Here is a 22,143-nt window from a genome sequence, read left to right on the forward strand (position 1 = left end):
AGATTGAGGGGAGGACCTTCCCTCTGAACTCACCCTCTTAGTGATTACTAATTTGCATTTGGAGCTTATCCTGGCTCCGGGTGGCTTTTCTCTGCCACTGTGATTTCACAAGGACAGCAATTGAGTTGAGTCCCACCTCTTCCTCATCTCCCAGTGCTAGCTTCACACCTGGGAAGTATCTGGCACTCTTGAATTGATTCTATTGGTTGTGTTGACTGAGATCAGTAGCATTTCTCTCCAGGGCATTGGGTGGACTAGCTCATCCATAGGATTGTGGATCATCAAGAAGAGTGTCTCTTGGCCCCACCCACTTAATGCTGTGTGGCTAAGACTAACCAAAATTCATCCTGAACCTTTAATACTGACCCCATGGACCAGAGGCATGCAGGGGTGGTGGGTACAGGAAACATTTGGAGGCCATGGCTAAGAGGGATAATTCCTACTTATCATTAGATGTGAACTTTAGTTAAGTTGATTATGAGTAAATTTAAAGTTTGGTGGTTGTGTGGCATCAAGTTTGCATTTTGGCTTTGTTGCTCAGTAGGCTCCTCGGTTTTGATGTGGACCAGGTGGGCTATGAGTATCAGGATATAAGTCCAAGGAAGAGAGACTAGAAAGTGCCTGAAACAGAAGATTCTTATTTGGACGGGGGAGATTGAAGAATTCATTGTAACCAGGAATGGAGAATATATAGGGACTGGACCAGTGTCTGGGGCTTTTGTACAGAATGCTGTTCACCTGAGGGTTTCCTAACAGTGTCTGCTCTGTGGCAGAGGGCCAGGCAGTGGGCATCCTTGACATCCAGGAGGATGGCATGGCAAGACTTTATGTGTAGACAAGAGTAAGAGGGTGCGGGTCAGGCTGTCCCTCAAGCAAGAGCTGACAGTGACAGTCTGACGTCGGGAGGAGACTGGGTGGTGGCTCAGAACAGAGGAAGTGAAGAATTTAATTTAGAATCCAAAATTAACAGAACTATTAATTATTAGATTAATTAAATTAAGATTTAATTGATTTAAAATTAATATAATTTATATGACAGAGAAGGGACAGAAGACATTGAGGTTTGACTTTAAAAAGAAGTGAATTTTTTTGTCCTTTTCTTTTTCAGTGCAGAGCCAGTAATGGAAAACTATGTAACTGTGACAGTATGTTGCAGAAATAAAGACAAGATGTGGATTTGTTCTGCACTCTGCTGTTGATGGGAAAGAAGGGTTCAGGGAAAGAGATTTTCTCTGCCTTGTGATTTGAACAGAGGCACCATAATCAAGTTCCAGAAACCCCTGTAATATTACTCCAAAGCTAGAAATGATTTATGCATTTTTTCATAAGAGTCACACTTAAATGGCAGAGCAATGGTCAGAGCATTAATATTTTAATGTGATTTTGTTCTGTGCCATTAAAGCATCGGTTGATCAATGGCCAAGTTTTGTATGTATGTGCCCACTAAATGAGCCCTACATGTAGTGAGCAATGATTCCATTTAAACTTGCTAATCTATGAGCCCTTAATAAAGGTTTTTATCTTTGGCTGATAAGATGATTGAGTTGCTACTTCAGTCTGGCTGTGCGCTTCTGGAATGTTTTAGCCACTGAGCAGCCCCTCGGCTTTGGTACACAGCGTGGTTTGCAAACTCCAGTGGCATAGAAGAGCCACAAAGGGCAAAATGAGTTCCCGTTTGTGAGGGAGGGGGCGTTTTTGAGCCAATCATGAAGGACAAGGGTAAGGAAAAGGCACTGAAGTAGGCAGCAGGTCACGGAATCCCAGTGACATCCTGTGTGGAGGGCAGCACACTGGAGCTTTCTAACATGCCAAGAGCCTAGAATGTGGCCTCCAGTCAGCTCAGGCCGTGTCTTCTGTCACCTGGTGACAGCGTGGGGTTGACAGAAATGGCTGACCAGGCTTCCTCCTCCCCGTGGAGCTTTAAGGAGATGGCCTTGGAGCCGTTTTCTGTCAGAGGCCTTCCGTGCCCTACCTTGACTCCAGACAAGTAAAATCTTGTCAAAAGACTTGTGATACTTTGTTTTCAGCAGAAGAAAAACCACATGGAGTGTTTGCTCAAGGGAGGTTGGTTAACTCTTCCCGCAGATTAAGCCTGCCTCCCTCTCCTCCAGTACCCACTGCTCCCCCACCACCCAGACCCCCATAATTACCTTCTGCGTTTGAAAGCAGATAAATAAGTCATTTATAGAGTACAGTACAAGCTGATGTTCATTGCAAGAAGAAAGCAAACCCAGACAAGGGGGAAGGGGGAGGGGCGCTGGGTGTGGTGGGAACCAGGTTGTTATTTTTAGTAGGTGGCGGGTTAGGCTCCTTGAGAAAATGGGATTTGATTGACATCCAAGAGGACCATGGAGGCCACCTTGGTGGAGCTGGGAGAACTCAGGCCTGAAGTGGGAATATGAAAGGACTGCAAAAAACACCAGACTAGCTAGGGCAGCAAGAGTGGAGGGGCAGGGGGAAGGCATCACCCAGGGAGGGGCCGTACGTTCGGGAAGGGAGTGGGGGCACTGTTGCTTCTCTGTCCCCGGTGGTGAAAGACTCATATTTTACTTGGGTCATCACATACTAATATTCTTACAAAATTAGAAAAATGAAAATTTAAAGACAGTAAAATGCCACTACCTCCAACAACAAAACCCCAATGTTTTGTCATCAGAATCACACACACACACATTCACACACACAAACATACATACACACACACAAACACACATTCACACACACAAACATACACACACATTCACACACATAAACACACACATTCACACACTCACAAACACACACATACACACACATTCACACACACAATAGTACCAAAGTAGTGAACAAGTTTTTAAAGGAGGACTGTGTTTCTTCTTCATTTCAGCATAGCCTAGAGCCCATGAGATCCAGGGATGCACTTAGGTGGCACTGTGTGGTCTTGGCCCTCATTGGACAAAAGGGGGCGCTGTTGCAGTGTTTGAAACAGATGAAAGCCTGTCTGACTTCAGTTTCTGTCCCAGCTAGATGGTAGCATGCGGGGAGAGTCCTTCTAGTGGGGGGAAGGGGAGAACCATCCTGAGATGGTGGTGGGCCAGGGCTCAACATCGGGAATGATTAGAAGTGGTTGGTTCTGGATTTACTTTTAACAAGTGGAGGTGACAGAACATCTTGGTGGTTCTGGTAGAGTCAAGGGAGACACTAAGGGTTCAGTCTGGACAACACGAAATAGGAGCTACTGTCTACCCTTCTCCAACTAGGGAGGCTCTCCGGGGAGCGGGTGTGTGTGTGTGTGTGTGTGTGTGTGTGTGTGTGTGTGTTCTTTTGTGAATTTGATTTCTATGCACTGGGGATTCAGTCAAGGGAAATGTCAGTTCACTTTTTTAAAAAGAAAAACTAAGCAACAAGTGACAAAATATCTCCTTAGTTCAAAACTGTCAAATATAGGCAGCCCCAAATTCCAGGAAACAGTGATCCAGTCAGCCAGTATTTAAAGCCAATCTGGCTGCATCATCTGCCGCTCATTTGTTTGCTAGAGTGAATTTGGTTTCCCTGATTATCAATGGTCATACGTTGAATTTACGGCCTACCTTAGTGATTCCAAACATGGAATAACTCCTGATGTTTTACTGTTTAATGGAAGGGGGAAAGAAAAAACAAACATAAAGTACAAAATTGTGTCAAGGTTATAAGCCAAGTCCTTTAGACTAAACATGTAATGTCTGTGTGCTTACACTGAGCCAGACAAGAAGAAGGCACATTACAGCCCCTTGGGGAAGAGCCTGTCGGTGGTCCCTTCCTTCCTGTGCCTTGTCGGTGTCTTACTCTAAGAATTAGCAGCGGTAATAACGGAAGAAGAAAATGAATGAGCACGGCAGCCGCGTGAGCCTTTCCCTCTGTGTCCCCGCAGCTCACCATCTGCTACCTGGACATGCTGATGACCAGCGAGGAGCGCCGGAAGCAGCTGAGGGACCAGTACTGCTTTGAGTGTGACTGTATCCGATGCCAAACCCAGGACAAGGTATGTGGCGTGAAAGCAGATTGAAACATCCCATGGTGGTGTCTGGAAGGTCTTTCGGGGACCTCTGCTGCTGGTTACACTGCTCCAAAGAGCACTAGGAAGTAGAACGGAGCGCGAGTTGCGTTCTCTATTTCCTGGGACCTTTGTCAAGGTGAGACTTAAGATCTCTGGGACTTTGAGTATTGTGGGAATGTAGATGTCACCCGTGTGGCATTAAATATGTAATTAAAAGGAAATGAAAGGCCAGAGGGCTGTGAGAGCACACAGTGAGAGGCTGAATTATGTTATGATTGATAACAGTTATTGCTGAGCGATAAACATACCAAGGAGTATTTTGTCTTTCGTTCTTTTGAATCCATTCCATGAGGCTCTTTTGCAGCACTTTATCAGATGAGGCACACTTATCTCAAACCTCTCACTCTCCCAGGAAGGAAGAAGAGCCAAAATAAATGCCATAAAGATAATAAACTGCTCTCCAATTACTCATATACTGTCCTCATTTTGAACCTATTTACTCTGGTTTGCACGCAATCAGGTTATCTGATACAATCTCACTTCTCCAGGGTGTTTGCATTGTCAGATGTATTTTATGATCATTATCTCATTTAATGTCAATACTTACAAATAAATTGGGAAGCCAAACCCAGGCAGGTTCAGAGCTATGCCTCTGGGATGTCATAAAGAAAGCAGTGACAGTACCAGGTCACCCATTCAGCTTCATTGATTCCACCAACTTTCCCTTGCACTGTGCCGGGGCCACCTGTGGTTTCTGTCATCAGTGTCAGTGGAGAGAGAGGTAAATGCTCTTACTTCCCGAGAAAAGACCATAAGCTCATTTGAGTAGCAGAATCAGCAGAGACAACTGGGTTTGCATTAAAAGGGACTAAGAACTGGGAGTGGTGGTGGTGCACACCTCTAATCCCAGAGCTCAGGAGGCAGAGGCAAGTGAATCTCTGTGAGTTCAAGGCCAGCCTGCTCTATAGAGTGAGTTCCAAGTCAGCCAGGGCTACACAGTGAGTCCCTGTCTCAAAGAAAAGAAAGAAGAAAGAATTAGGTAAGAAAGGTTGCATCTGCTGCATAGATAGCACCAAGATCCAGTCTACTTTAGCACCGTCACGCTGACAGTCATATGGCACCCCCCGGACACTCTGTCCTCTAGCAGACTAGGCTCTGGGGTGGGTCCATGCTGGTTTCCCCACAGCCCTTAGCTGACAATGCGAAGGCTGTAGTTCCTCTTAGAAATCTTCCTGAATAGGGCCAGCCAGATGACTCAGTGGGTAAGGAGGCCTGCTGTCAGGCCTGACACATTTTGAGTTTTATCCTCAAGACCCACACAGTGAAAGGAGAGAGCACACAAGCTGTCCTCTGCCTTTGCCTGCCTTCTGTGGCACGTGGGTACCTATCTGCACACAGTAAATAAGTACAATTTAAAACTATTTCCAAAAGAAAAGGATTCTTGAATGAATGCATGAATGAATGAATGAAGTGCTTCATTTAAGATCAGTGTGTTCATGTTTGCTTTATTGTAACTATAGTGGTTAGGAAACATCTGGTCATAAATAAAGATAAATAAAACTGTTTTTGATAGGTGTGGTCTGTTAGAAGTGATTCTGGAGAAATAATCCACTGATCTCACCATAAACCCACAAGCCATAAATCTGTTTTGTTTGTTTGTTTTTTCTTTTCATGGTTTGGGACATTGAACCTTAGAACCTTGTACATGCTCAACAAATGCCCAGCTACATTTTTAATGTTTATTAATTTGTTCAATGTAATTTTTATTGTGACACAGGGACTCACAGGGTTATCAAAACCTTGTCCTCCTGCTTTAGCTTTCTTGAGTCTCTGTGATTTTAGGCGTACACCATAAAACTGAGTTCTTGTGGTAGTTTTAATGAGAATGGCCCCAATAGAGTCATATATTTGAATATTTGGTGCCCACTGAGTGGAACTGTTTGGGAAGGAGTAAAAGGTATGACCTTGTTGGAGGAGCTGTGTCACAATAGGTGGGCTTTGACGTTTCCAAAGCCCACACTGGGTCCAATGCCTCGCTCTCTGTCTGCTACTTGCACCTCAGATATGAGCTCATCTGCTTCTCCAGCGCCATGCCTGCCTGCCTGCTCCCCACCATCCTCTCCACCACGATGGTCCTGCCCTAATCCTCTGCCTTAATACTCCCAATTAAATGCTTCCTTCTATCGATTGCCTTGGTCATGGTGTTTCACCACAGAAATGGAACAGTAGCTAAGGCAGTTCCCAAGTCATCTCTTCTATAGCACTTCCTAGCATGTGGCTTTTGTCCTCATGTCCCCAGCACCTATTTGGTGGGTGCAGGCTCAAGATGGGACTATAGAGGCCAAGAAGCAAGGTAGCCTCTCGTCGAGATGTGGTCTTATACTTCACTGTCAAACGCTGTGTCCCATGGCCACCTGTAGCGGTGAAAGAGGCTGGACCATATTCTATTTCAGCTTTTCACGCTGGAGAAGAGGAGTGTGAATGACTTTGGGTGCGCAATACCTGCATCCCATTCAGACCATTTTCATTCTCTTAACTGTGGTGTGCATGTTTGTGTGATTGTCACATGTTACTTCAGTTAGATACATTCTGAGGAACTTGTCACTAGGTGAGTTTGTCATTGTGTATGTATGTAAGAACACAATGTATTTGCTGTGTGTGATGGTTTAAAAGAAAAAAAGACACTGGGTGTGGCTTTGTTGGAGTGGGTGTGGCCTTGTTGGAGAAAGTGTGCCACTGTGGACGTGGGCTTTGAGGGCTCATATATGCTCAAGCCACACCTGTGTCTCAGTTCACTTCCTGTTGCCCACAAGCCAAGCTGTAGGACATCTTCTCCAGCAACACGTCTGCCTGCATGCCACCATAGTCCACCATGATGATAATGGACTGAACCTCAGAACTGTAAGTGGGCAACCCCAATTAAATGTTTTCCTTTATAAGAGAATTTTGCTCTGCGTAGTGACACCCATGCTCCTTCTCAACTCTCAATAGTGTCAATTTACCTGAGAGGGAAAAATATTCACAGACAAAATTCACTTCTTAGTGCATTCTGCAAAAGTTATTGGTTCAGAATCTCAGGATGGTCGAAATTAGTTGTGCTTCTGGCCTAGATACCACACAGTTACTTCACACACACACACACACACACACACACCACACACACACACCACCACCACCACCACCACCACCACCATCATTCTACACATATATACCACACACACATATATCACATTACATAGACACATTACATACACCACATACACTCTACACACACATACACACCATATGTACACCACATACACACACACACCACATACTACCACACATATGCACCACACACACACACTACAAACATGCCAAGATATAATTTATGAAAATAAAAATAAGCCACGTGTCTACCAGTCTACTGAAAGCTCTTACTTTATACCAGATTATGGAGAACCCCCTGACTGTTCTCCTGGCTCTTTCTTCTCACCCCCACCACACACTGTTCTGGAGTGTGTTTTCTCATACACCCTGTTTCCTTATCCTGACTTTGTTCAGGGTTAGTGCTCAGGATAAAGTTCCAACTTGTAGCTCAGCTTTGGTGTTCTCCACTGTCTTGATCCCAAGAGCCAGAGATTTACTTCATTTCTTTCTTTTCAGATACTAACATCTTCTACCTAATTGTACCTTTCTCTACCCAAAAGACTCTGAAGTTGTGTTCATATACATATGTATGCACACATAGGCACACATTTGCACATATATGTGTCATGCAACAGCCGTTCGTTTTTATATTTATTTGAAAGAAAAATGAGACAAGGCAAAAGATAAGCAGGCCAGTCCCCAGAACGCATGCCCAATGCTATCTTTCTTAATGGCCTAGATAAATCACAGGTTGACTCTGAACCTCCAAGTACACAAAGCTAACGGCAGTTTCAGAATTCACAGAAGCCGTAGGGTTGTGCACATGCGTGTCCCTCAGCCAAGACACAGTTATCCTCACACTGAGACAGAATTCTTGTTGCTCTTCATGGCCACTGAAATACCTGATTTTTATAATATTTCTCAATGGAACTGACTGAAACAGTTTAAAATATACCTTAAAGAAATCAGGAGAAGCAATGACGTGATCTGAGATGTATCTCTCTAATGCTTTTTCCGTTTTTATCTTCCTAGAGCAGAACCATTGCTGCAAATGCCTCAGGCCATCCTTCCTTAGCACTGTTCTTACAACTGAGATCTTGCACTTTTAATATTTACTAAGTGATAATTGGGTGCATTTTGAAAAATCGAAGGGTAGTCATGCAGTTGATAACAGTAGGGCCCTTCTGGCTGGTGCCGGAGTTTGATCCTTCAGCAGTTTGCACCCCATTCCCCTCACCCCATGTTGTGCCGTGGGTGTGCTGGTGCCATGTAGGATGGCCAGCCTCACTTCCTGAATGTTCTGGGTGTCAATGGCTGTGCCTCTTGACTGGGGCACCTGGGCAGGAGCAGCAGAATGAATCCATGCCTGTTCAGGAGAGAAAGCAACATTAGTTGAAAAAGCTGTATTAAAAGGGAAGTAGGCATTTCTGCCCAAGAATGTTATTCTGGTAACCTGAGTCCACTTGACTTGTGAGCAATTACTTAAAAGTCGTTAGTAAACCAAGATTTTTTTTTCTGTCACCTTCCCCTATTTTGCTACGTTAATTATGAGCAGAACTGCCTCGTGACAGGATGGTGAGGCCAAGCAGTTCTGAATTGTTTTACTTTTCAAGTTTTAACAATGCAAGCAGAATGTGTTTCCTGTTTCTAAGGTTTTCATCATAGGCAAGGTATGTTATCTTCAGGAAGATTCGAGAGATGTAGAAGAGAGGAGTGTGCATGTATGTGTGTACACATGTGTGCGTCTTTCCATTGGATGAGTTCTTTAGGAACTTTGACTTTTAAATTACATTTTTATTTATTTATTTGAGAGGGCACACATGTGGAGAGCCAGAGGAAGTCAGTTTTCTTATTTCACCGCGTGGGCTCAGGGGATCGAACTCGGGTCCTCAGTCTTGACAACACACCCCTCTAACCACTGACCCACCTTGCTGGCCTCCTTTTGCTTTAAATAAGCAGAGGGATGGGCTTCTGGAGTGGATACAGGGATGGCTGTTGTTCATGTTGAAACAAGGAAAGGGGTTCTTGACTTTGTAACCCAGACTCCTCTCTGCCGAGCTGCCGTGAAGGAGTGGATGACATCTAAGCAGGCCCCATGCACCTTGCCTGGGAAGTCATTAGTGTGACCTTTGTGTTTGTTGTGGAATATGCTGCCCCTGCACCGCAGTGCTTGACGCTGCAATGTTGCTTTCTTCAAGCTGAGTTCACCTTGCGTTTAAGAAGAGGGTCTCCCCACAATCCACACTGACACAAGTAACCTTTCCGGTTTCTGCAAATATCTACTGGCTTTCGGTGTACTCCAATTACGTCTAGCCAATGGCTTCTCTGGACCACACTGGACAAGAACTGTCGTGGACCCTACCTTAACATGAAGGCCCCAGCCGAGAATTCAGCAACCGCAGCTAGTGTGACACAGAAAATATGTTTTCTATGAACCAGTCACTGAATTTAGGTAGGCCAGTGCACTGCCCAGTGCTGTAGGTGAGAAACGTTATAAAGACCCTCTTTTCCAGAGAACATGATGAATTAGAACAGCTGCTGAAGTTTCGGTAGCACCTACTACCTTTGAGGTATTTGACCAAGTTTGTTACACGCCACGTCTTGTCTAATTTCCGCAGCTTTTGTAAACCGTGACTACTGTGTTTCCATTCAGTAGATGAAGTGACGGAGCTCATTACAGTATCGCCAGTCTACTGTGCTGTTCCTAGAGATCTGTCAGAGATAGACCATCCATGTTTTTTTTTTAAATTGAATCTAGTTTGTGTTTAGTAAAATCCCCCGTTTACTGTACAGTTCATTCAGTTCTGACAAATGCACGAAATTGGTACCACAACCCTTTAAGGGTGGAGTTCTACTGTACACCTCAAAAGTCCTTCATTTGGCTCTATTGCTAATTTTATGCTTGATTTCCAGCTGAATACCATGTGACATTTTAAATTACGCATGCTCTGTGTAATTTATTTAACTGTATTTATCTCCTCAGTGTTCCAGTTTGCTTTCCATTTTTGGTGAAACACTAGCCAAAATCAACACGGGAAAAAGGAGTTTTATTTCATCTCACAACTCCTAGGTCACACTTCATCACCAAGGGAAGTCAGGGCAGGAACTCGATGCAGGAACTAAAGCAGAGGTCATAGAGGAACACTGCTAACTGGCTTGCCCGCTCACCTCGCCCCCTCCATGGCTTGCTCGGCTACTTGGCCCACATGCCTGCCAATGGTACCCTGAGGTGGGATGCCCTTCTGTATGCTGTGAATATGTTTTATGAACGTTGATTAATAAAGAAACTGATTTGGCCAATAGTCAGACAGAATAGAGCCAGGTGGAAAATCCAAGCAAATATACAGGGAAAAGGAAGGCAGAGTCAGAGAGACGCCAGGAGCCACCCAGGAAGCAAGATGTGAGATAACAAGCCACAAGCCTTGTGGTAAAATATAGAATAAGAGAAATGGGTAAATTTAAGTCATAAGAGTTAGTTAATAATAAGCACGAGCTAATAGGCCAAACAGTTTATAATTAATATTAAGCCTCAGAGTGGTTATTTGGCAACTGGCAGGCGGGAGAGAAGCCTCCAATTACAGAACCCAGAGAAGACTGAGTTTTCCTATGTCAATCAGTAATTAGGAAAATTCCCCACAGGCTGTTCTGATGGAGGCAATTCACTTGAGATTTCTTCTCTCCAGTGTGTCTATATTCCTGTCTAGATGACATAAAATAGCTATGACAGTTATCAATATTTTATAGTAAAACATTTAGAATCTTCTCTTCTCTACTTTTGAGGTATACAGAAGCCATTTCCTGCCTATAGTCACCCTACCAGATCTTCCAATCCTGACCTAAGTATAACCTGGTGCCTACTGTCAGCCCCTCATGGCTCTCTTCCTTTTGTTTTGCTTGTTCTTCCCAGCCACCCAGCTAGCTTAGACCCGAAATAATCATACAGAAACTGTATTAGTTAAACCACTGCTTGCCCTTGTAGCTCTAGCTTCTTATTGGCTAACTCTTTTTTCTTTTATTGGCTAACTCTTACATATTAATTTAATCCATTTCTATTAATCTGTGCATCGCCACTTGACAGTGGCTTACCAGCAACGTTTTGGCATGTCTGACTCTGGCTGCAGCTCTATGTGTCTCCTTGACTCCTCCCTTCTTCCTCCCAGTTTAGTTTTTTCCCACCTAGTTCTGTTCTGCCCTTGCCATAGGCTCAAAGCAGTTCTATATTCATTAACCAATACAAGTAACACATAGACAGAAGGACCTCCCACACCATCTTCCCTGTTGTCCTTGGTTGCTTACATGCTACTCTCAGCCTTTTTTTCTTTTCAGCCCTAGGACTTGAACTTGGACCTCATCAACACCTGTCTAGGAAGGTGCTGTACCACTGAGCTGTATTCCCAGCTCTCTAGTTCCAGCTTCTGTGAAATCAACATTTTTATATTCCACATGTACACGAGCTCATGTGGCACTCACCTGGCTTATGTTCCTTACTGCACTGATTTCCAGCCCCACACATGTCCACCGCAGTGACAGGAGCTCTTATTTTTAATGGCTTCCTGGTATTTCATTGCATATATGCATGCACACATACATGTGCACACATCTGTGTGTGCACATGTAGCTCATTGTCTTTATGCATTCAATAGCTGATAGACACTGGTTGATTTCATTCTTAGCTCTTGAGAATAGTGCTGCTAATAGTGAACTCAGGATGGAATTAGGTCACTGTTGTGCACCAATCTCATTCCCTTGGAGGTATAGCTAAGAGTAGGATCTATAGGTCATAAAGTAATTCTACTTTAGTTTTTGAGAGACTCCGTAACACTTTCCATAGTAGTTACACTAACTTATGTTTTTACCCAATCTCCAAGGATGACTGAAAATTTTCATCTTGTGCAGATAAATATTTAGGATTGGGATTGCTGAGTCATATGTCAAATACATGTTTAACTTGATTTTGCTGGGTTGTTTTCCTGAGTGACAGCAGCAGTTTGAATTCCCACCAATTGTGACTGCGAATCCAAGTTGTGACTTATTCTTGTTAACCCTTGTGGTCCTCAGAAAGAAAATGGCCTGCAAAGGGAGTGGCACTATTAGGAGGTGTGGCTTTGTTGAAGTAGGTGTGTGCTTGTTGGAGGAAGTGTGTCACCGTGGGAATGGGCTTTGAGATCTTCTCTGTGAGACTGTGAGACAGTCCACTTCCTGTTGCCTGCATATCAAGATGTAGCCAGCACCATGTCTCCCTGCACACCGCCATGCCCCTTGTCGTGATGATAATGGACTGAACTTCTGAAAATGTAAACTATCCCAATTAAATGTTTTTCCTTTGTAAGAGTTGCTGTGGTCACAGTGTCTCTTAACAGCAATAGAAACCCTAAGACAGTCTTTGATTTGCCAAGGTCTTTCACCTTGTCTTTATTTTCAGTTATCAGAGGTGTGGCAAACTGCACTGTAGTCTGAATTTGTATTTAATTTGTAATCATTAATAACTAATGTTTGTACCTTCAGATATATCATACTTAGACCCATGAGTGTGTTTCATGTGCTTATCTCATTTGAAGACATGATTGTTCAACTCTTTCGACTGTTTGAAAAAAAATCAGATGTTTTCTTGGTGAACTGTGAGAGTCTTTTATTCTGAATATCAATCTTTTACCAAATACATGTCACATAACCTATTTTCCTCTGCCTGTGCCTTGTCTTTTCAGCCTGTTGACAGTTTTTAAGGAGTAGAAGTTTGGATTTGGATGTAGTCTCCCCTTCAGTGTTTCCCTTGTGTAGATGAGGCTTTCATGTATTATTTAAGAAGTCTTTACCTGATCCAAGAGAACAAAGACTTTTTCCCTGTGTTTTCAATTCACAATTTATATTTGGGGGCTTTTTACTTATGTCATTTATGTGGTACAAGGTTTCATTTTTGCATCTGAGTATCTTGCTGTTCTAGTATAGTTTATTGAATCAACCTATTATTTACTTTTACTTATTTTTAAATTATATTTATTGCATGTGTATGATGTGTGGAGACGTTCATTCCATGGCTTGCACGTGGAGGTCAGAAGACATCTTTTAGGATCTGATTGATTCCTCTGGCCTAAGTGTGGTTTGAGAGATCAGGTCCTCAGGCTTCCTTGGCAAGTGCCTTTACCCACCGGGTCACCTCAACCAGACCCTCAATATCTCTTTTTGAAGCCCCAGGGTAACACAGGAAAGAAGGCAGAGTTAGCAGGGTAGAAGTTGGGGGCACAGTGGGTAGCTGGAAGTGAGGTGGTGGTGGAAAGGAGACATATGCTAGGGCTGATGGCTCTGGGCCCGGCTGCATTCCAGACACTTGGCGTTGGCACTCTTTCATCTCTTAGTACCCTTTATCTTTTGTAATAGGAGACTTATCGATGCTTGGCCAAGCTGTTTTGCTTTCAATTAGATAATGTGTGTGTAGCTTGGGAGGTGGAAGATGCTCAGTAGTGGTGGTCATTATCCTCCTAAAATGATTCATTTGAAAGTTCCAAGAACTGCAGCGTCCCCAGTTCCCGTTCTTTGCTAATCAGACTCTGAATTGCCCTCCTAGGCTTCTGGGCAGCTTTTAAAGTCTTCCTGCTTCCGTCATTAGGAATGTCTTCTTCCTTTCCATTTGCCGTCTGTGTAATGCCAGTGGTGCCTGCATTAGGGAACTTGGTACTCTTCATCCATCCTCTTGCTTGGTTTCTTTCCCTCCTGCACAGCTCTTACTCCTAGGAAACAAGCTGGAGCTGGCCACGGTCAAGACTCTGATGACACGTTGTCACCTTCCACCACTCCCAACTCTGCCCGGTGCCCCTACAGTCCCTGGCACAGCTCCCACTTGGGGCAGAGTGGCATGCAGGTGTGCGTGTGGCTCTGAAAGGGACGAGATCATACTCTGACTTTGCTCAAGTTCTCCTCCATGAGACCTATGCTTCTTTCAGAATTTCTGTGTAAGGCTTGCTTTCCTTAGCACCCCTGTGATCACACCAACAGGAGGTGGAAGCAGAAATGTGAAGTTCAAGGCCAACCTCACTATGCATTGAACTCAAGGCCAGCTTGGGCCACGTGAGACCCTGTTGTAAAATAAAAAAAAAAAAGTGAAAACTGTGTCGCTTACTGGATTTGGCCAGTAAGAAGACTTGGAGTCTTCTTTTCAGAATAAAATGGAAGTCATGAGACCTCATGGGACAAACCTCCCTGATTTTTATTCCTTATTTGTTATAGTTCAGGAAGATGGAGAGCTCGCATTCTGGTAGTCCTAAGCCTGAAACAAACTGTGTTTCCTTCTTTTTTTTTTTCAAAATGTCTGCGTCTGTGCACATGTTTGAGTGTAGGCATATGTGTGTCGTGGCCCGTGTGTGAAGGCCAGAGGACTGAATGTCTGCCTTACGTAAGGTAAGATCTCTTGTTCTCAGCCAAGCCAGATGGTCTTTGAGCTCCTGGGAATGGTTCTGTGTCTGTTTGGCCCCTGGCCAGATGGGGGCTGGGGTCACAGACACTTTCTGCGTGGGTTCTGGACATCTCAACTCAGCTCCTCACATTCTCACGGCAAGCGCTTTACTCACTGAATTGTCTCCACAGCTCCCAAAGAAATACACACACATAATACACACACACACACACACACACACACACACACACACACACCCCACAATAGTTGTAGCATCTGGGTCATCAGAAAGTAAGCCACTTGCTTACTCTACAGCAGCAGTGAGCAAGCAGCTTACTCTACAGCAACTGTGGGTAGCAGAGGGTGCTAAACCTGTAGGTGGTCACTCTGGTGCCAGTGAGAAGGATGTCTTTGATTTCAGAGGTGGGAAGGTGTATTCTAATCCCTTTATCATCTTACAAAAAATGCAATGATTCAAAATTACTTTCATTTCATTAAAATAGTATATTTCTTCCCTTACCTATGTTCTGAGCTCAACACAAACTTGAACTCTGACCCTTTTGGTCTGCCGTATTTGTCAATTCCCTTAAAGTACCCACACTATCTTCCACTAGTATCTCCCTGTTGGAATATGGGCCATGGCAAGAGAGTGAATTTCCTAACTTCTTTGGACTCCCCGTTCACCTAGACATAGCGGCTTCTGTGAAGACCTTGTGTCTTTTGGAGGGTGGAGCTGAGGAAGGTAGCATTCACTTGCTCCCAGGAGGATCCATGGTGCCACTGTATGAGTCAGGAAGTGGCTTACCAGGCATGTGTTCCTTCTTCCCAGACCCCTGCCTGAACAGTAGCTCTGAGGCGCCACCCATATGGCAAATACAGCATCCGCAGCCCATTATCCACCTTCTCTCCAAATCTGCTGATGTGATGATCGGAAGAGGCTTCAGCTACACGCTGAAGAGCCCAGGCGTAGAGCACACTGTTCACTTAGGTTCATAAGCAGAGGAGACAGGATAAGTTGTATCCGGGTCGGTCCCACGGGAACAGCCGCAGGAGAAGGAGGCATCTAGTTCAGGACCTTCACTGTAGAGAGAGGAGGATCGAGGAGTGCCGTGTGTAATGGAGTGGCTGGGCAAGCAGGTTCAGCTAGTTCAGCCACCCTGAGGACGCCACAGAACTCCCTCCCAGTCAAGCAGGGCGCTGCACTTGGGTGTACTGGACCACAGGGATTCTCACAGCACCGCTTCCAAAGGGCTTTGGAGACCTCTGCCTGCATAGCCATGATGGCAGCTCTCCTTAGAGAGGCTGAGTCTGATCACCAGCCAGGAATTTGGATAATGGTATGCTTCCAGTACTCACCTGCTTCCAGGCTGCTTCTGGGAGCTTCTGTACAGGTTAGGACGCTCACCCATCACACTGAGGGCTGGCTGTTGGGACAGGCATCCATGCGGCTTTACCCCCTTTGGTTAAGAGACTATTCGGCCTCCATGGCCTGTGCCAGCCTGTTTTCTGTTTTCTTTGCACCTTCGTTGCCAGTGCATGCTCAGATCCTGAGGATTCTAATAATTAAAATTGATGCTTTTCTCTGTCTCTTGTTTAAAATGTAAATTAGGGGTCTGTAATTACTTCAGCCAGTGAGCATGCTTTCTTGTCTTATTGTTAGAACTGGAAAGCTGTGGCTAAAGGCCCTAAATTGTTGTCCCCGAACTTGTTATTGAACTCCTCCACGCAATAGAAACCCTCACCCTTAACTTGGTGGCATTTTGTTTTTCTCAGAATTTAGTTAATATAGGCATTCCCTCAATGCCTTCTTAATGCTAATTTCTTAATTTATTGTGCCCTTTAATCTAGAGCACATAAAATAGCAGCTAATTAATAAATTGCACTTCCTACAACTGAAACAAAAGCACATTAATTATTTCTAAACAATTAGGCTGCGTTTGACACAGTAAGGGCTCCAGTGTGTAACAACTGCATCAGAGGATGAGAATTGGCCAGATTTCACATCCCCTAACTGAATATCATCTTCTTTTCAAAGCGGCCTCATTTAGGAAGGTCAATTAAAAACATTGTACAAATAGTGAGTACGAACCTGTCTGATTTCATGTCATCTCTGAGTTCCACAAAAAGATCCAGTGTAGCATTCTCCACAAGTCTTATCCTGTACATGTGTACGGCCATATTCTAAGTTGTCAAGGCTCAGAGAAACTGCCATCGTCGGAGAAGCTCCACCGGAAGTGATGTGAGGACAAACTACGGAGATGGCACTGTCCCTCCTCTCCAGGAGTCTTACCCAGGGCCCCATCTCAGCTTCGAGTCTTCCTGAGCTGTGGAAATAGGCTCAAACTGCAGCAGATGGATTACTCTTTGCTGCCTGGACTTCGTTTTTAGAATAGTCTGCCACTTCTTCTGTGGACAGCAAAGCCTTTCCCCTTCGTTTGGCCCCTGAATTCCTCAAAAATTTCCCTGTTACCGAGTTTCACAATCTGTTCATTTTGCTGGATAAATCCTGGGAGAAATGAGATGTTTTGGAACTACAAAGAAAAGGAAGGAAGGAAGGAAGGAAGGAAGGAAGGAAGGAAGGAAGGAAGGAAGACATTATACCAAAAATTATTGTACAAAATCAATTTTTCCTTGTTTAGATCACCTGTTCTGGGTATGGGAATTTTTCACCTTTATCTGTCACTTTTTATGGCACACAGTCAGCAAGAACTTTCTGAAATTCCTACTGTTGTTCTTAAAGACCTACAAAAAGAGCCTTTCACCCAATGCCCCATTCAAAGCAAGCTGCCATTATCGAGGTTAGTGAGGAGAATCACTGCCGCAGAGCTGTGTTTACATTGTTACCAAGTCAGGCCCACATCCCTTGCTTTCTGTTGCTGGGATAAACACTATGACCAACAGCAGCTTGGGATGAAAAGGGTTTATTTCATCTTACAAGTTACAGACCATCACTGAGGGCAGTCCGGACAGGAACCAGCTGGAGGCAGGAAGCCAGAGGCAGGAACTGAAACAGGCGGTGAAGGAATGCTGCCTACTGTGTACCTTTCAGCTTGCGACTTCCAAGCTCCTTCAGAGCAGCCCATTAAACTCTGAGCACTCAATGGCTTTGTCAGACCAAAGTTACAGATACTTCCACGAGTGTCCCCAAAGCAACATAACAAGAGCCCAGTCTCTGGTACCCAATGGTGTTAGCCAGGTTTCTCAAGAGGAACAGAACCAATGGGATGGAGAAAAATATGCATATACTAATAAGTAAAAATATGTATGTACCAATAAGTAACAACACAAATGGCTTCAGTACCTGGGCTTTCAGATTTACTTTTGGGTGGGCACAGGGCTGATTGGTATGACCACAGCATCACAGTGCCAGGACCCGCTTTACACGCTATCTCAGGTTTCTGCCCACCAACGAAATCCATGCTGCAGCTTAGAAAATGAAACTTCCCACAGTGCCTCTGGTTTGATAACTAGTGACCAAGAGTATGTCCAACGAATGGCAGAAGGGCTTTGAATAAGCCTGGCAAAGCTCAGGGATTGCATACATCCCTTCTTTCTGCAGACCGTGAACATTGAGCGGACAGGCTAATGGGGAAGATTCATAATATTGTTCATTTAAGGCAATCTCTGGTTATCACTTTCAATTTCTATAGCAGTCTCAACCCCTCCACCTTGAGCACCACCCACCCCCTCTAGAAAGTGCGCTGGGCTCTGTAGCAGCTTGTCTGTGTGTAGCAGCCTGCCTGTGTGTAGCAACCTGCCTGTGTGTAGCAGCTTGCCTGTGTGTAGCAGCCTTCCTGTGTGTAGCAGCCTGCCTGTGTGTAGCAGCCTGCCTGTGTGTAGCAGCCTGCCTGTGTGTAGCAGCCTGCCTGTGGAAGTCCCTCTATTGACTGAGCTGCCACGAGCTCATGCCAGTGATTTTCGCTGCCGCCATCTAGCCTTTCAATTAAGTACGCTGTGCCATGAGATTGTTTTTTTATTAATTCGAGCGCTTTATATCAACAGAAGGTAGATTGTTATTTACTGGTGCAGAGTGGTATCTCACAAAATACATACTTGTCATGGAAAAGTAATTAACCCCCTCATTCTACTGCATACCAGATGTGTAACTGAATGAGTACTGGAACCCAGGGGTGCATTCAGGCATTTATCAATTCACTTATATATTTATTTATTTTTCAGTCATTAGATGGTTGACTTAGAGACCTCCTTGAAAGGTTCTTAAATTTTCTGTGTTTTCATCTCAACACGCATACGCCAAATCTACCCTGTCACCACTATCATTAAAAGTAGGTTTGTAGTCATCCCTCCAACTTCTCTATTCAGCCCTGGTTTATTGCAGTCATGCCAAGCCATGGATGGACTGGCCCGCTGTTCATGTAGAAGGAAGGGCTGATGGCTGGTGGGTGGAGGATGTCTAGCATGTGGCTTGGTTGTTGAGGACCTGGAAAAGGCTTAGCAGCAGCTGCGTGGGGGCACAGGCTTGATTAATGCAAGTCCTTGAAACTAGTGTTTCCTGCACCAACACTAGGAAGATGTTAGGTGAAGCGGCCTTGACTGATGACAGGCCATAGGCCGTCTTTGCTTCTTGGTGTCCTCTCCCTACTCCAGTAAAAGCTGTGATTTCTTGAGTGTTTTCTCCAGCACCATCCTCTCTTGCTTAGACTCCATAAAGCTGCTATTTTATAAAGGCCGGCTTCAACTAAGCCCTTTTGTACTCGTGTTTGGCATGGAAACCTCAGACTGTCTTCTACGAAGGGCTTCTTCAGCCATTCCCATGCACCAGCGAGAGGCCCCGGCCTCCGAAGGGCTGCAGGTCATATGTAGCCTAACTTCTGTGTATTTTCAAGCTCAGCCCAGGCTCGTGGCTGTAACACGCCAGATTCTTGCCTGCCCCCGGCACTTTACTCTTGGCTCGCAGGGCTTAAAGCAGCCTTCCTGAAGCTTTGTGTCTGCCTGGCTCTTTACCATGCTGTAACCCTCAGCATTAGCCTCACCCCCTGAGCTCACCATGGGAACTATTTGCCCCCAAACCATTCTTTTAGGTTTCGTCTTTATTCATTTAGCACAACATCAGTATCTCTTGTCTTTGATGCTTACCTGTTTTCTTGTTGAGAATGTCAGAATGACCTCATCAGTCTGGTTCACTGGTGTGCCCTTGATGTCCAGCATGCTATTTAATAAAACTCAGCTTCCACCCGAGAATCAATGCATAAATACTGTTACTAGACTAACTCTGAGGTAAGCTCTGTGCTCCAAGCATCTGTTACTAGATTCTTCATGATGACTTAGCACATAGAACAATTTGATCATAGTTTAAGTGGTGACTGATCAAGAAAGGACATTCTTATCCTTCATCCTTCAGTGGAATAACTGAACATGGCCTATCCCACTTACCCATACCAAGACTTAACACCCTCATGTATAAGTCACCTGATGGAAAGACAGAACATTTTTTCCAGTCCCTTTTTGATAGAGTCCTCCCTCCAAGCAGTTCATGCCATGCATGGTGTTATGCTTCCCAGAGGCACACATTTTCTCAGAAGCCAAGCTGTAGAAGCAGACCCGTGTCAGTGGTGTGCACAGATATGTGAGTTTTTTAGACTATAGAAGACCATAAATATTGTTCAATGAAGATTCATGTAGTTTTGTTGATTATCTTGTTTGTTTTGGTGTTTTGAGTTTTGAGATTGATGGAGTCCATTAGCTCAGGTTGGCCTCAAACTAGCCCTGTTTTTGCAACTGTGCTGGCATGCCCACCTGAGATTTGTGCAGTTTTATAGTTAACAAAAGTTAACAAAGTGTGGTAGTCTAAAAGAAAATGGCCTCCAAAGGGAGTGGCACTATTACTTTGTTGGAGTAAGTATGTGTCCATGGGAGTGGGTCTTTGAGGTCTCCTATATTCAAGCTATTCCTAGGCATTCAACCATTTCCTGTTGCCTGCAAGATAGAGGACTCTCACCTACTTCTCCAGCACCATGTCTCCCTGTACACTGCCATGCTCCCTGCCGTGATGATAATGGACTAAACCTCTGAAACTGTGAGCAATTAAATGTTTTCCTCTATAAGAGTTGCTGTGGTCATGGTGTCTCTTCATAGCAATAGAAACCCCAACTAAGACACAAAATAAAAGAGAGATATTTTATGGATGCTCATAAATCTAGGATGGGAGGGGACTGGAGAGGTCCACCCACTGATGTCTAGACTCCTCCGCAGCATCCCATTCGAGCAAGTGTCAGGCTTCCTGAGAATGACCTTTGATGGAGGTCTCAGCACAGTGTCTTTGGGCAGACCATTCTGCTGTTAGGCTTCTGTGATACTGAAAGGTAATTACTCTGATGAACCGAAAGCTGCCTCATCTGATTCCATCAGGCTCCTGTTCTGTCCCACGTAGCTGTAAAGAATGAGTAAATAGGCCTTATCCCTTCTACCATCAAGTAGGCAAACCCTGGGCACCCTGTGGCATAGCAAAGTACACCCAGGCTTTTGAATCGCATAGTTGGAACTCAAATCCATCTCCACCTTTCTGTAGCTACTTGAGCTTTAGGTGCTTCCTAAATTTCTGTAAATTAGGGAGTGAACTTGTTTTTAACATTACTGAGATGATTAAGAGAGATAAAGCATTTACAATAATTAACACAATAAATCTCAATAAATGTTGTCAGGTTACTATTATCATTTGATCTGCAGCTAAGCCAGCTCTTTGAAACTTAGTCTCTTCTGTAGACTATGGAAAATGGTTCCTGCCAAGGATTGATTCAATATTGACATCCGTCAGTCCTGAAATGTAAGAGATGGTTCAACCAAGCCAAAATTACAGAATATCATGAAAAACTCTGTCCCATCCTTGGTGAAATCAGATGATTGTATCTCAGGAATATTTATTCAAGATATTTGACACAGTGGGCAGGCCTTGCTGGTGGTGTTTTCTAAGGAACAATACTTTATTCATGTCAGTTGTAGATAGTAAGATATATACCACAAAGCTCTCTTTCGGCAAGAGAGACACCACTTACTAACCTTGGTCTGCTGCTGTCACTTCCTCTCTGTTCTTTGAGAAGAATTGTGGTCATTTCATGACCTTATTCTCAAAGTCCTTTTGAGATCCCAGACTGTGGTTCATTTAGAATTAATGCTGTCAATTTTTTTTAAAAAAAATATTCTACTGCTTTATTATTTGTTCATTTGTTTTTTTTTTCTATTTGAAAACAGTTTCTCTTAAGGAAAAGATAAACTAAATCAAATAGCTTTGCATGGTACTGGTGTTTTCCCAGATCCCAAGGCTATGAGTCTACTGTGTCTTTCTTTTTTATTTGTTTGTTAGTGATCCCTTGCAGGTGTGCAGTGTGCTTGATTATTTCCACTCAGCTCTCCCTTCACTTCCTTCATCCCCCAGCATATCCCCTCTCACCTTCATACTCTCTCCTCCTCCTATTATTCCTCCTCTTCTTCCTCCATAACACATGAGTTCCCATTAAGACCACCTGTATACACATAGGGATGGGACCATCCCCAAGATGGATAACCGCCCAGAGGCCCAGAAGAAAATGGCCCTCTTTCCCCCAGCAGGCATCAGTTGCCAGCATCTCCTCAGCTAGGAGAGGGGCCATCCGCT

General features: G+C 44.3%; 1 protein-coding gene across 1 annotated transcript in view; it reads left to right on the plus strand.

Annotated features, from left to right (window-relative positions):
• Positions 1-22,143, plus strand: part of Smyd3 (SET and MYND domain containing 3) — a 555,905-nt gene that overhangs the window by 432,395 nt on the left and 101,367 nt on the right. Inside the window, exon 8 of the mRNA XM_048436460.3 lies at positions 3,890-4,000. Within this exon, the coding sequence (XP_048292417.1) occupies positions 3,890-4,000 (111 nt within the window). The remainder of the gene's footprint in view (positions 1-3,889; positions 4,001-22,143) is intronic.

This window comes from Myodes glareolus, chromosome 5 (genome assembly GCF_982192425.1).
Source record: "Myodes glareolus chromosome 5, mMyoGla1.1, whole genome shotgun sequence".
In the NCBI taxonomy this organism is placed as follows: domain Eukaryota; kingdom Metazoa; phylum Chordata; class Mammalia; order Rodentia; family Cricetidae; genus Myodes; species Myodes glareolus.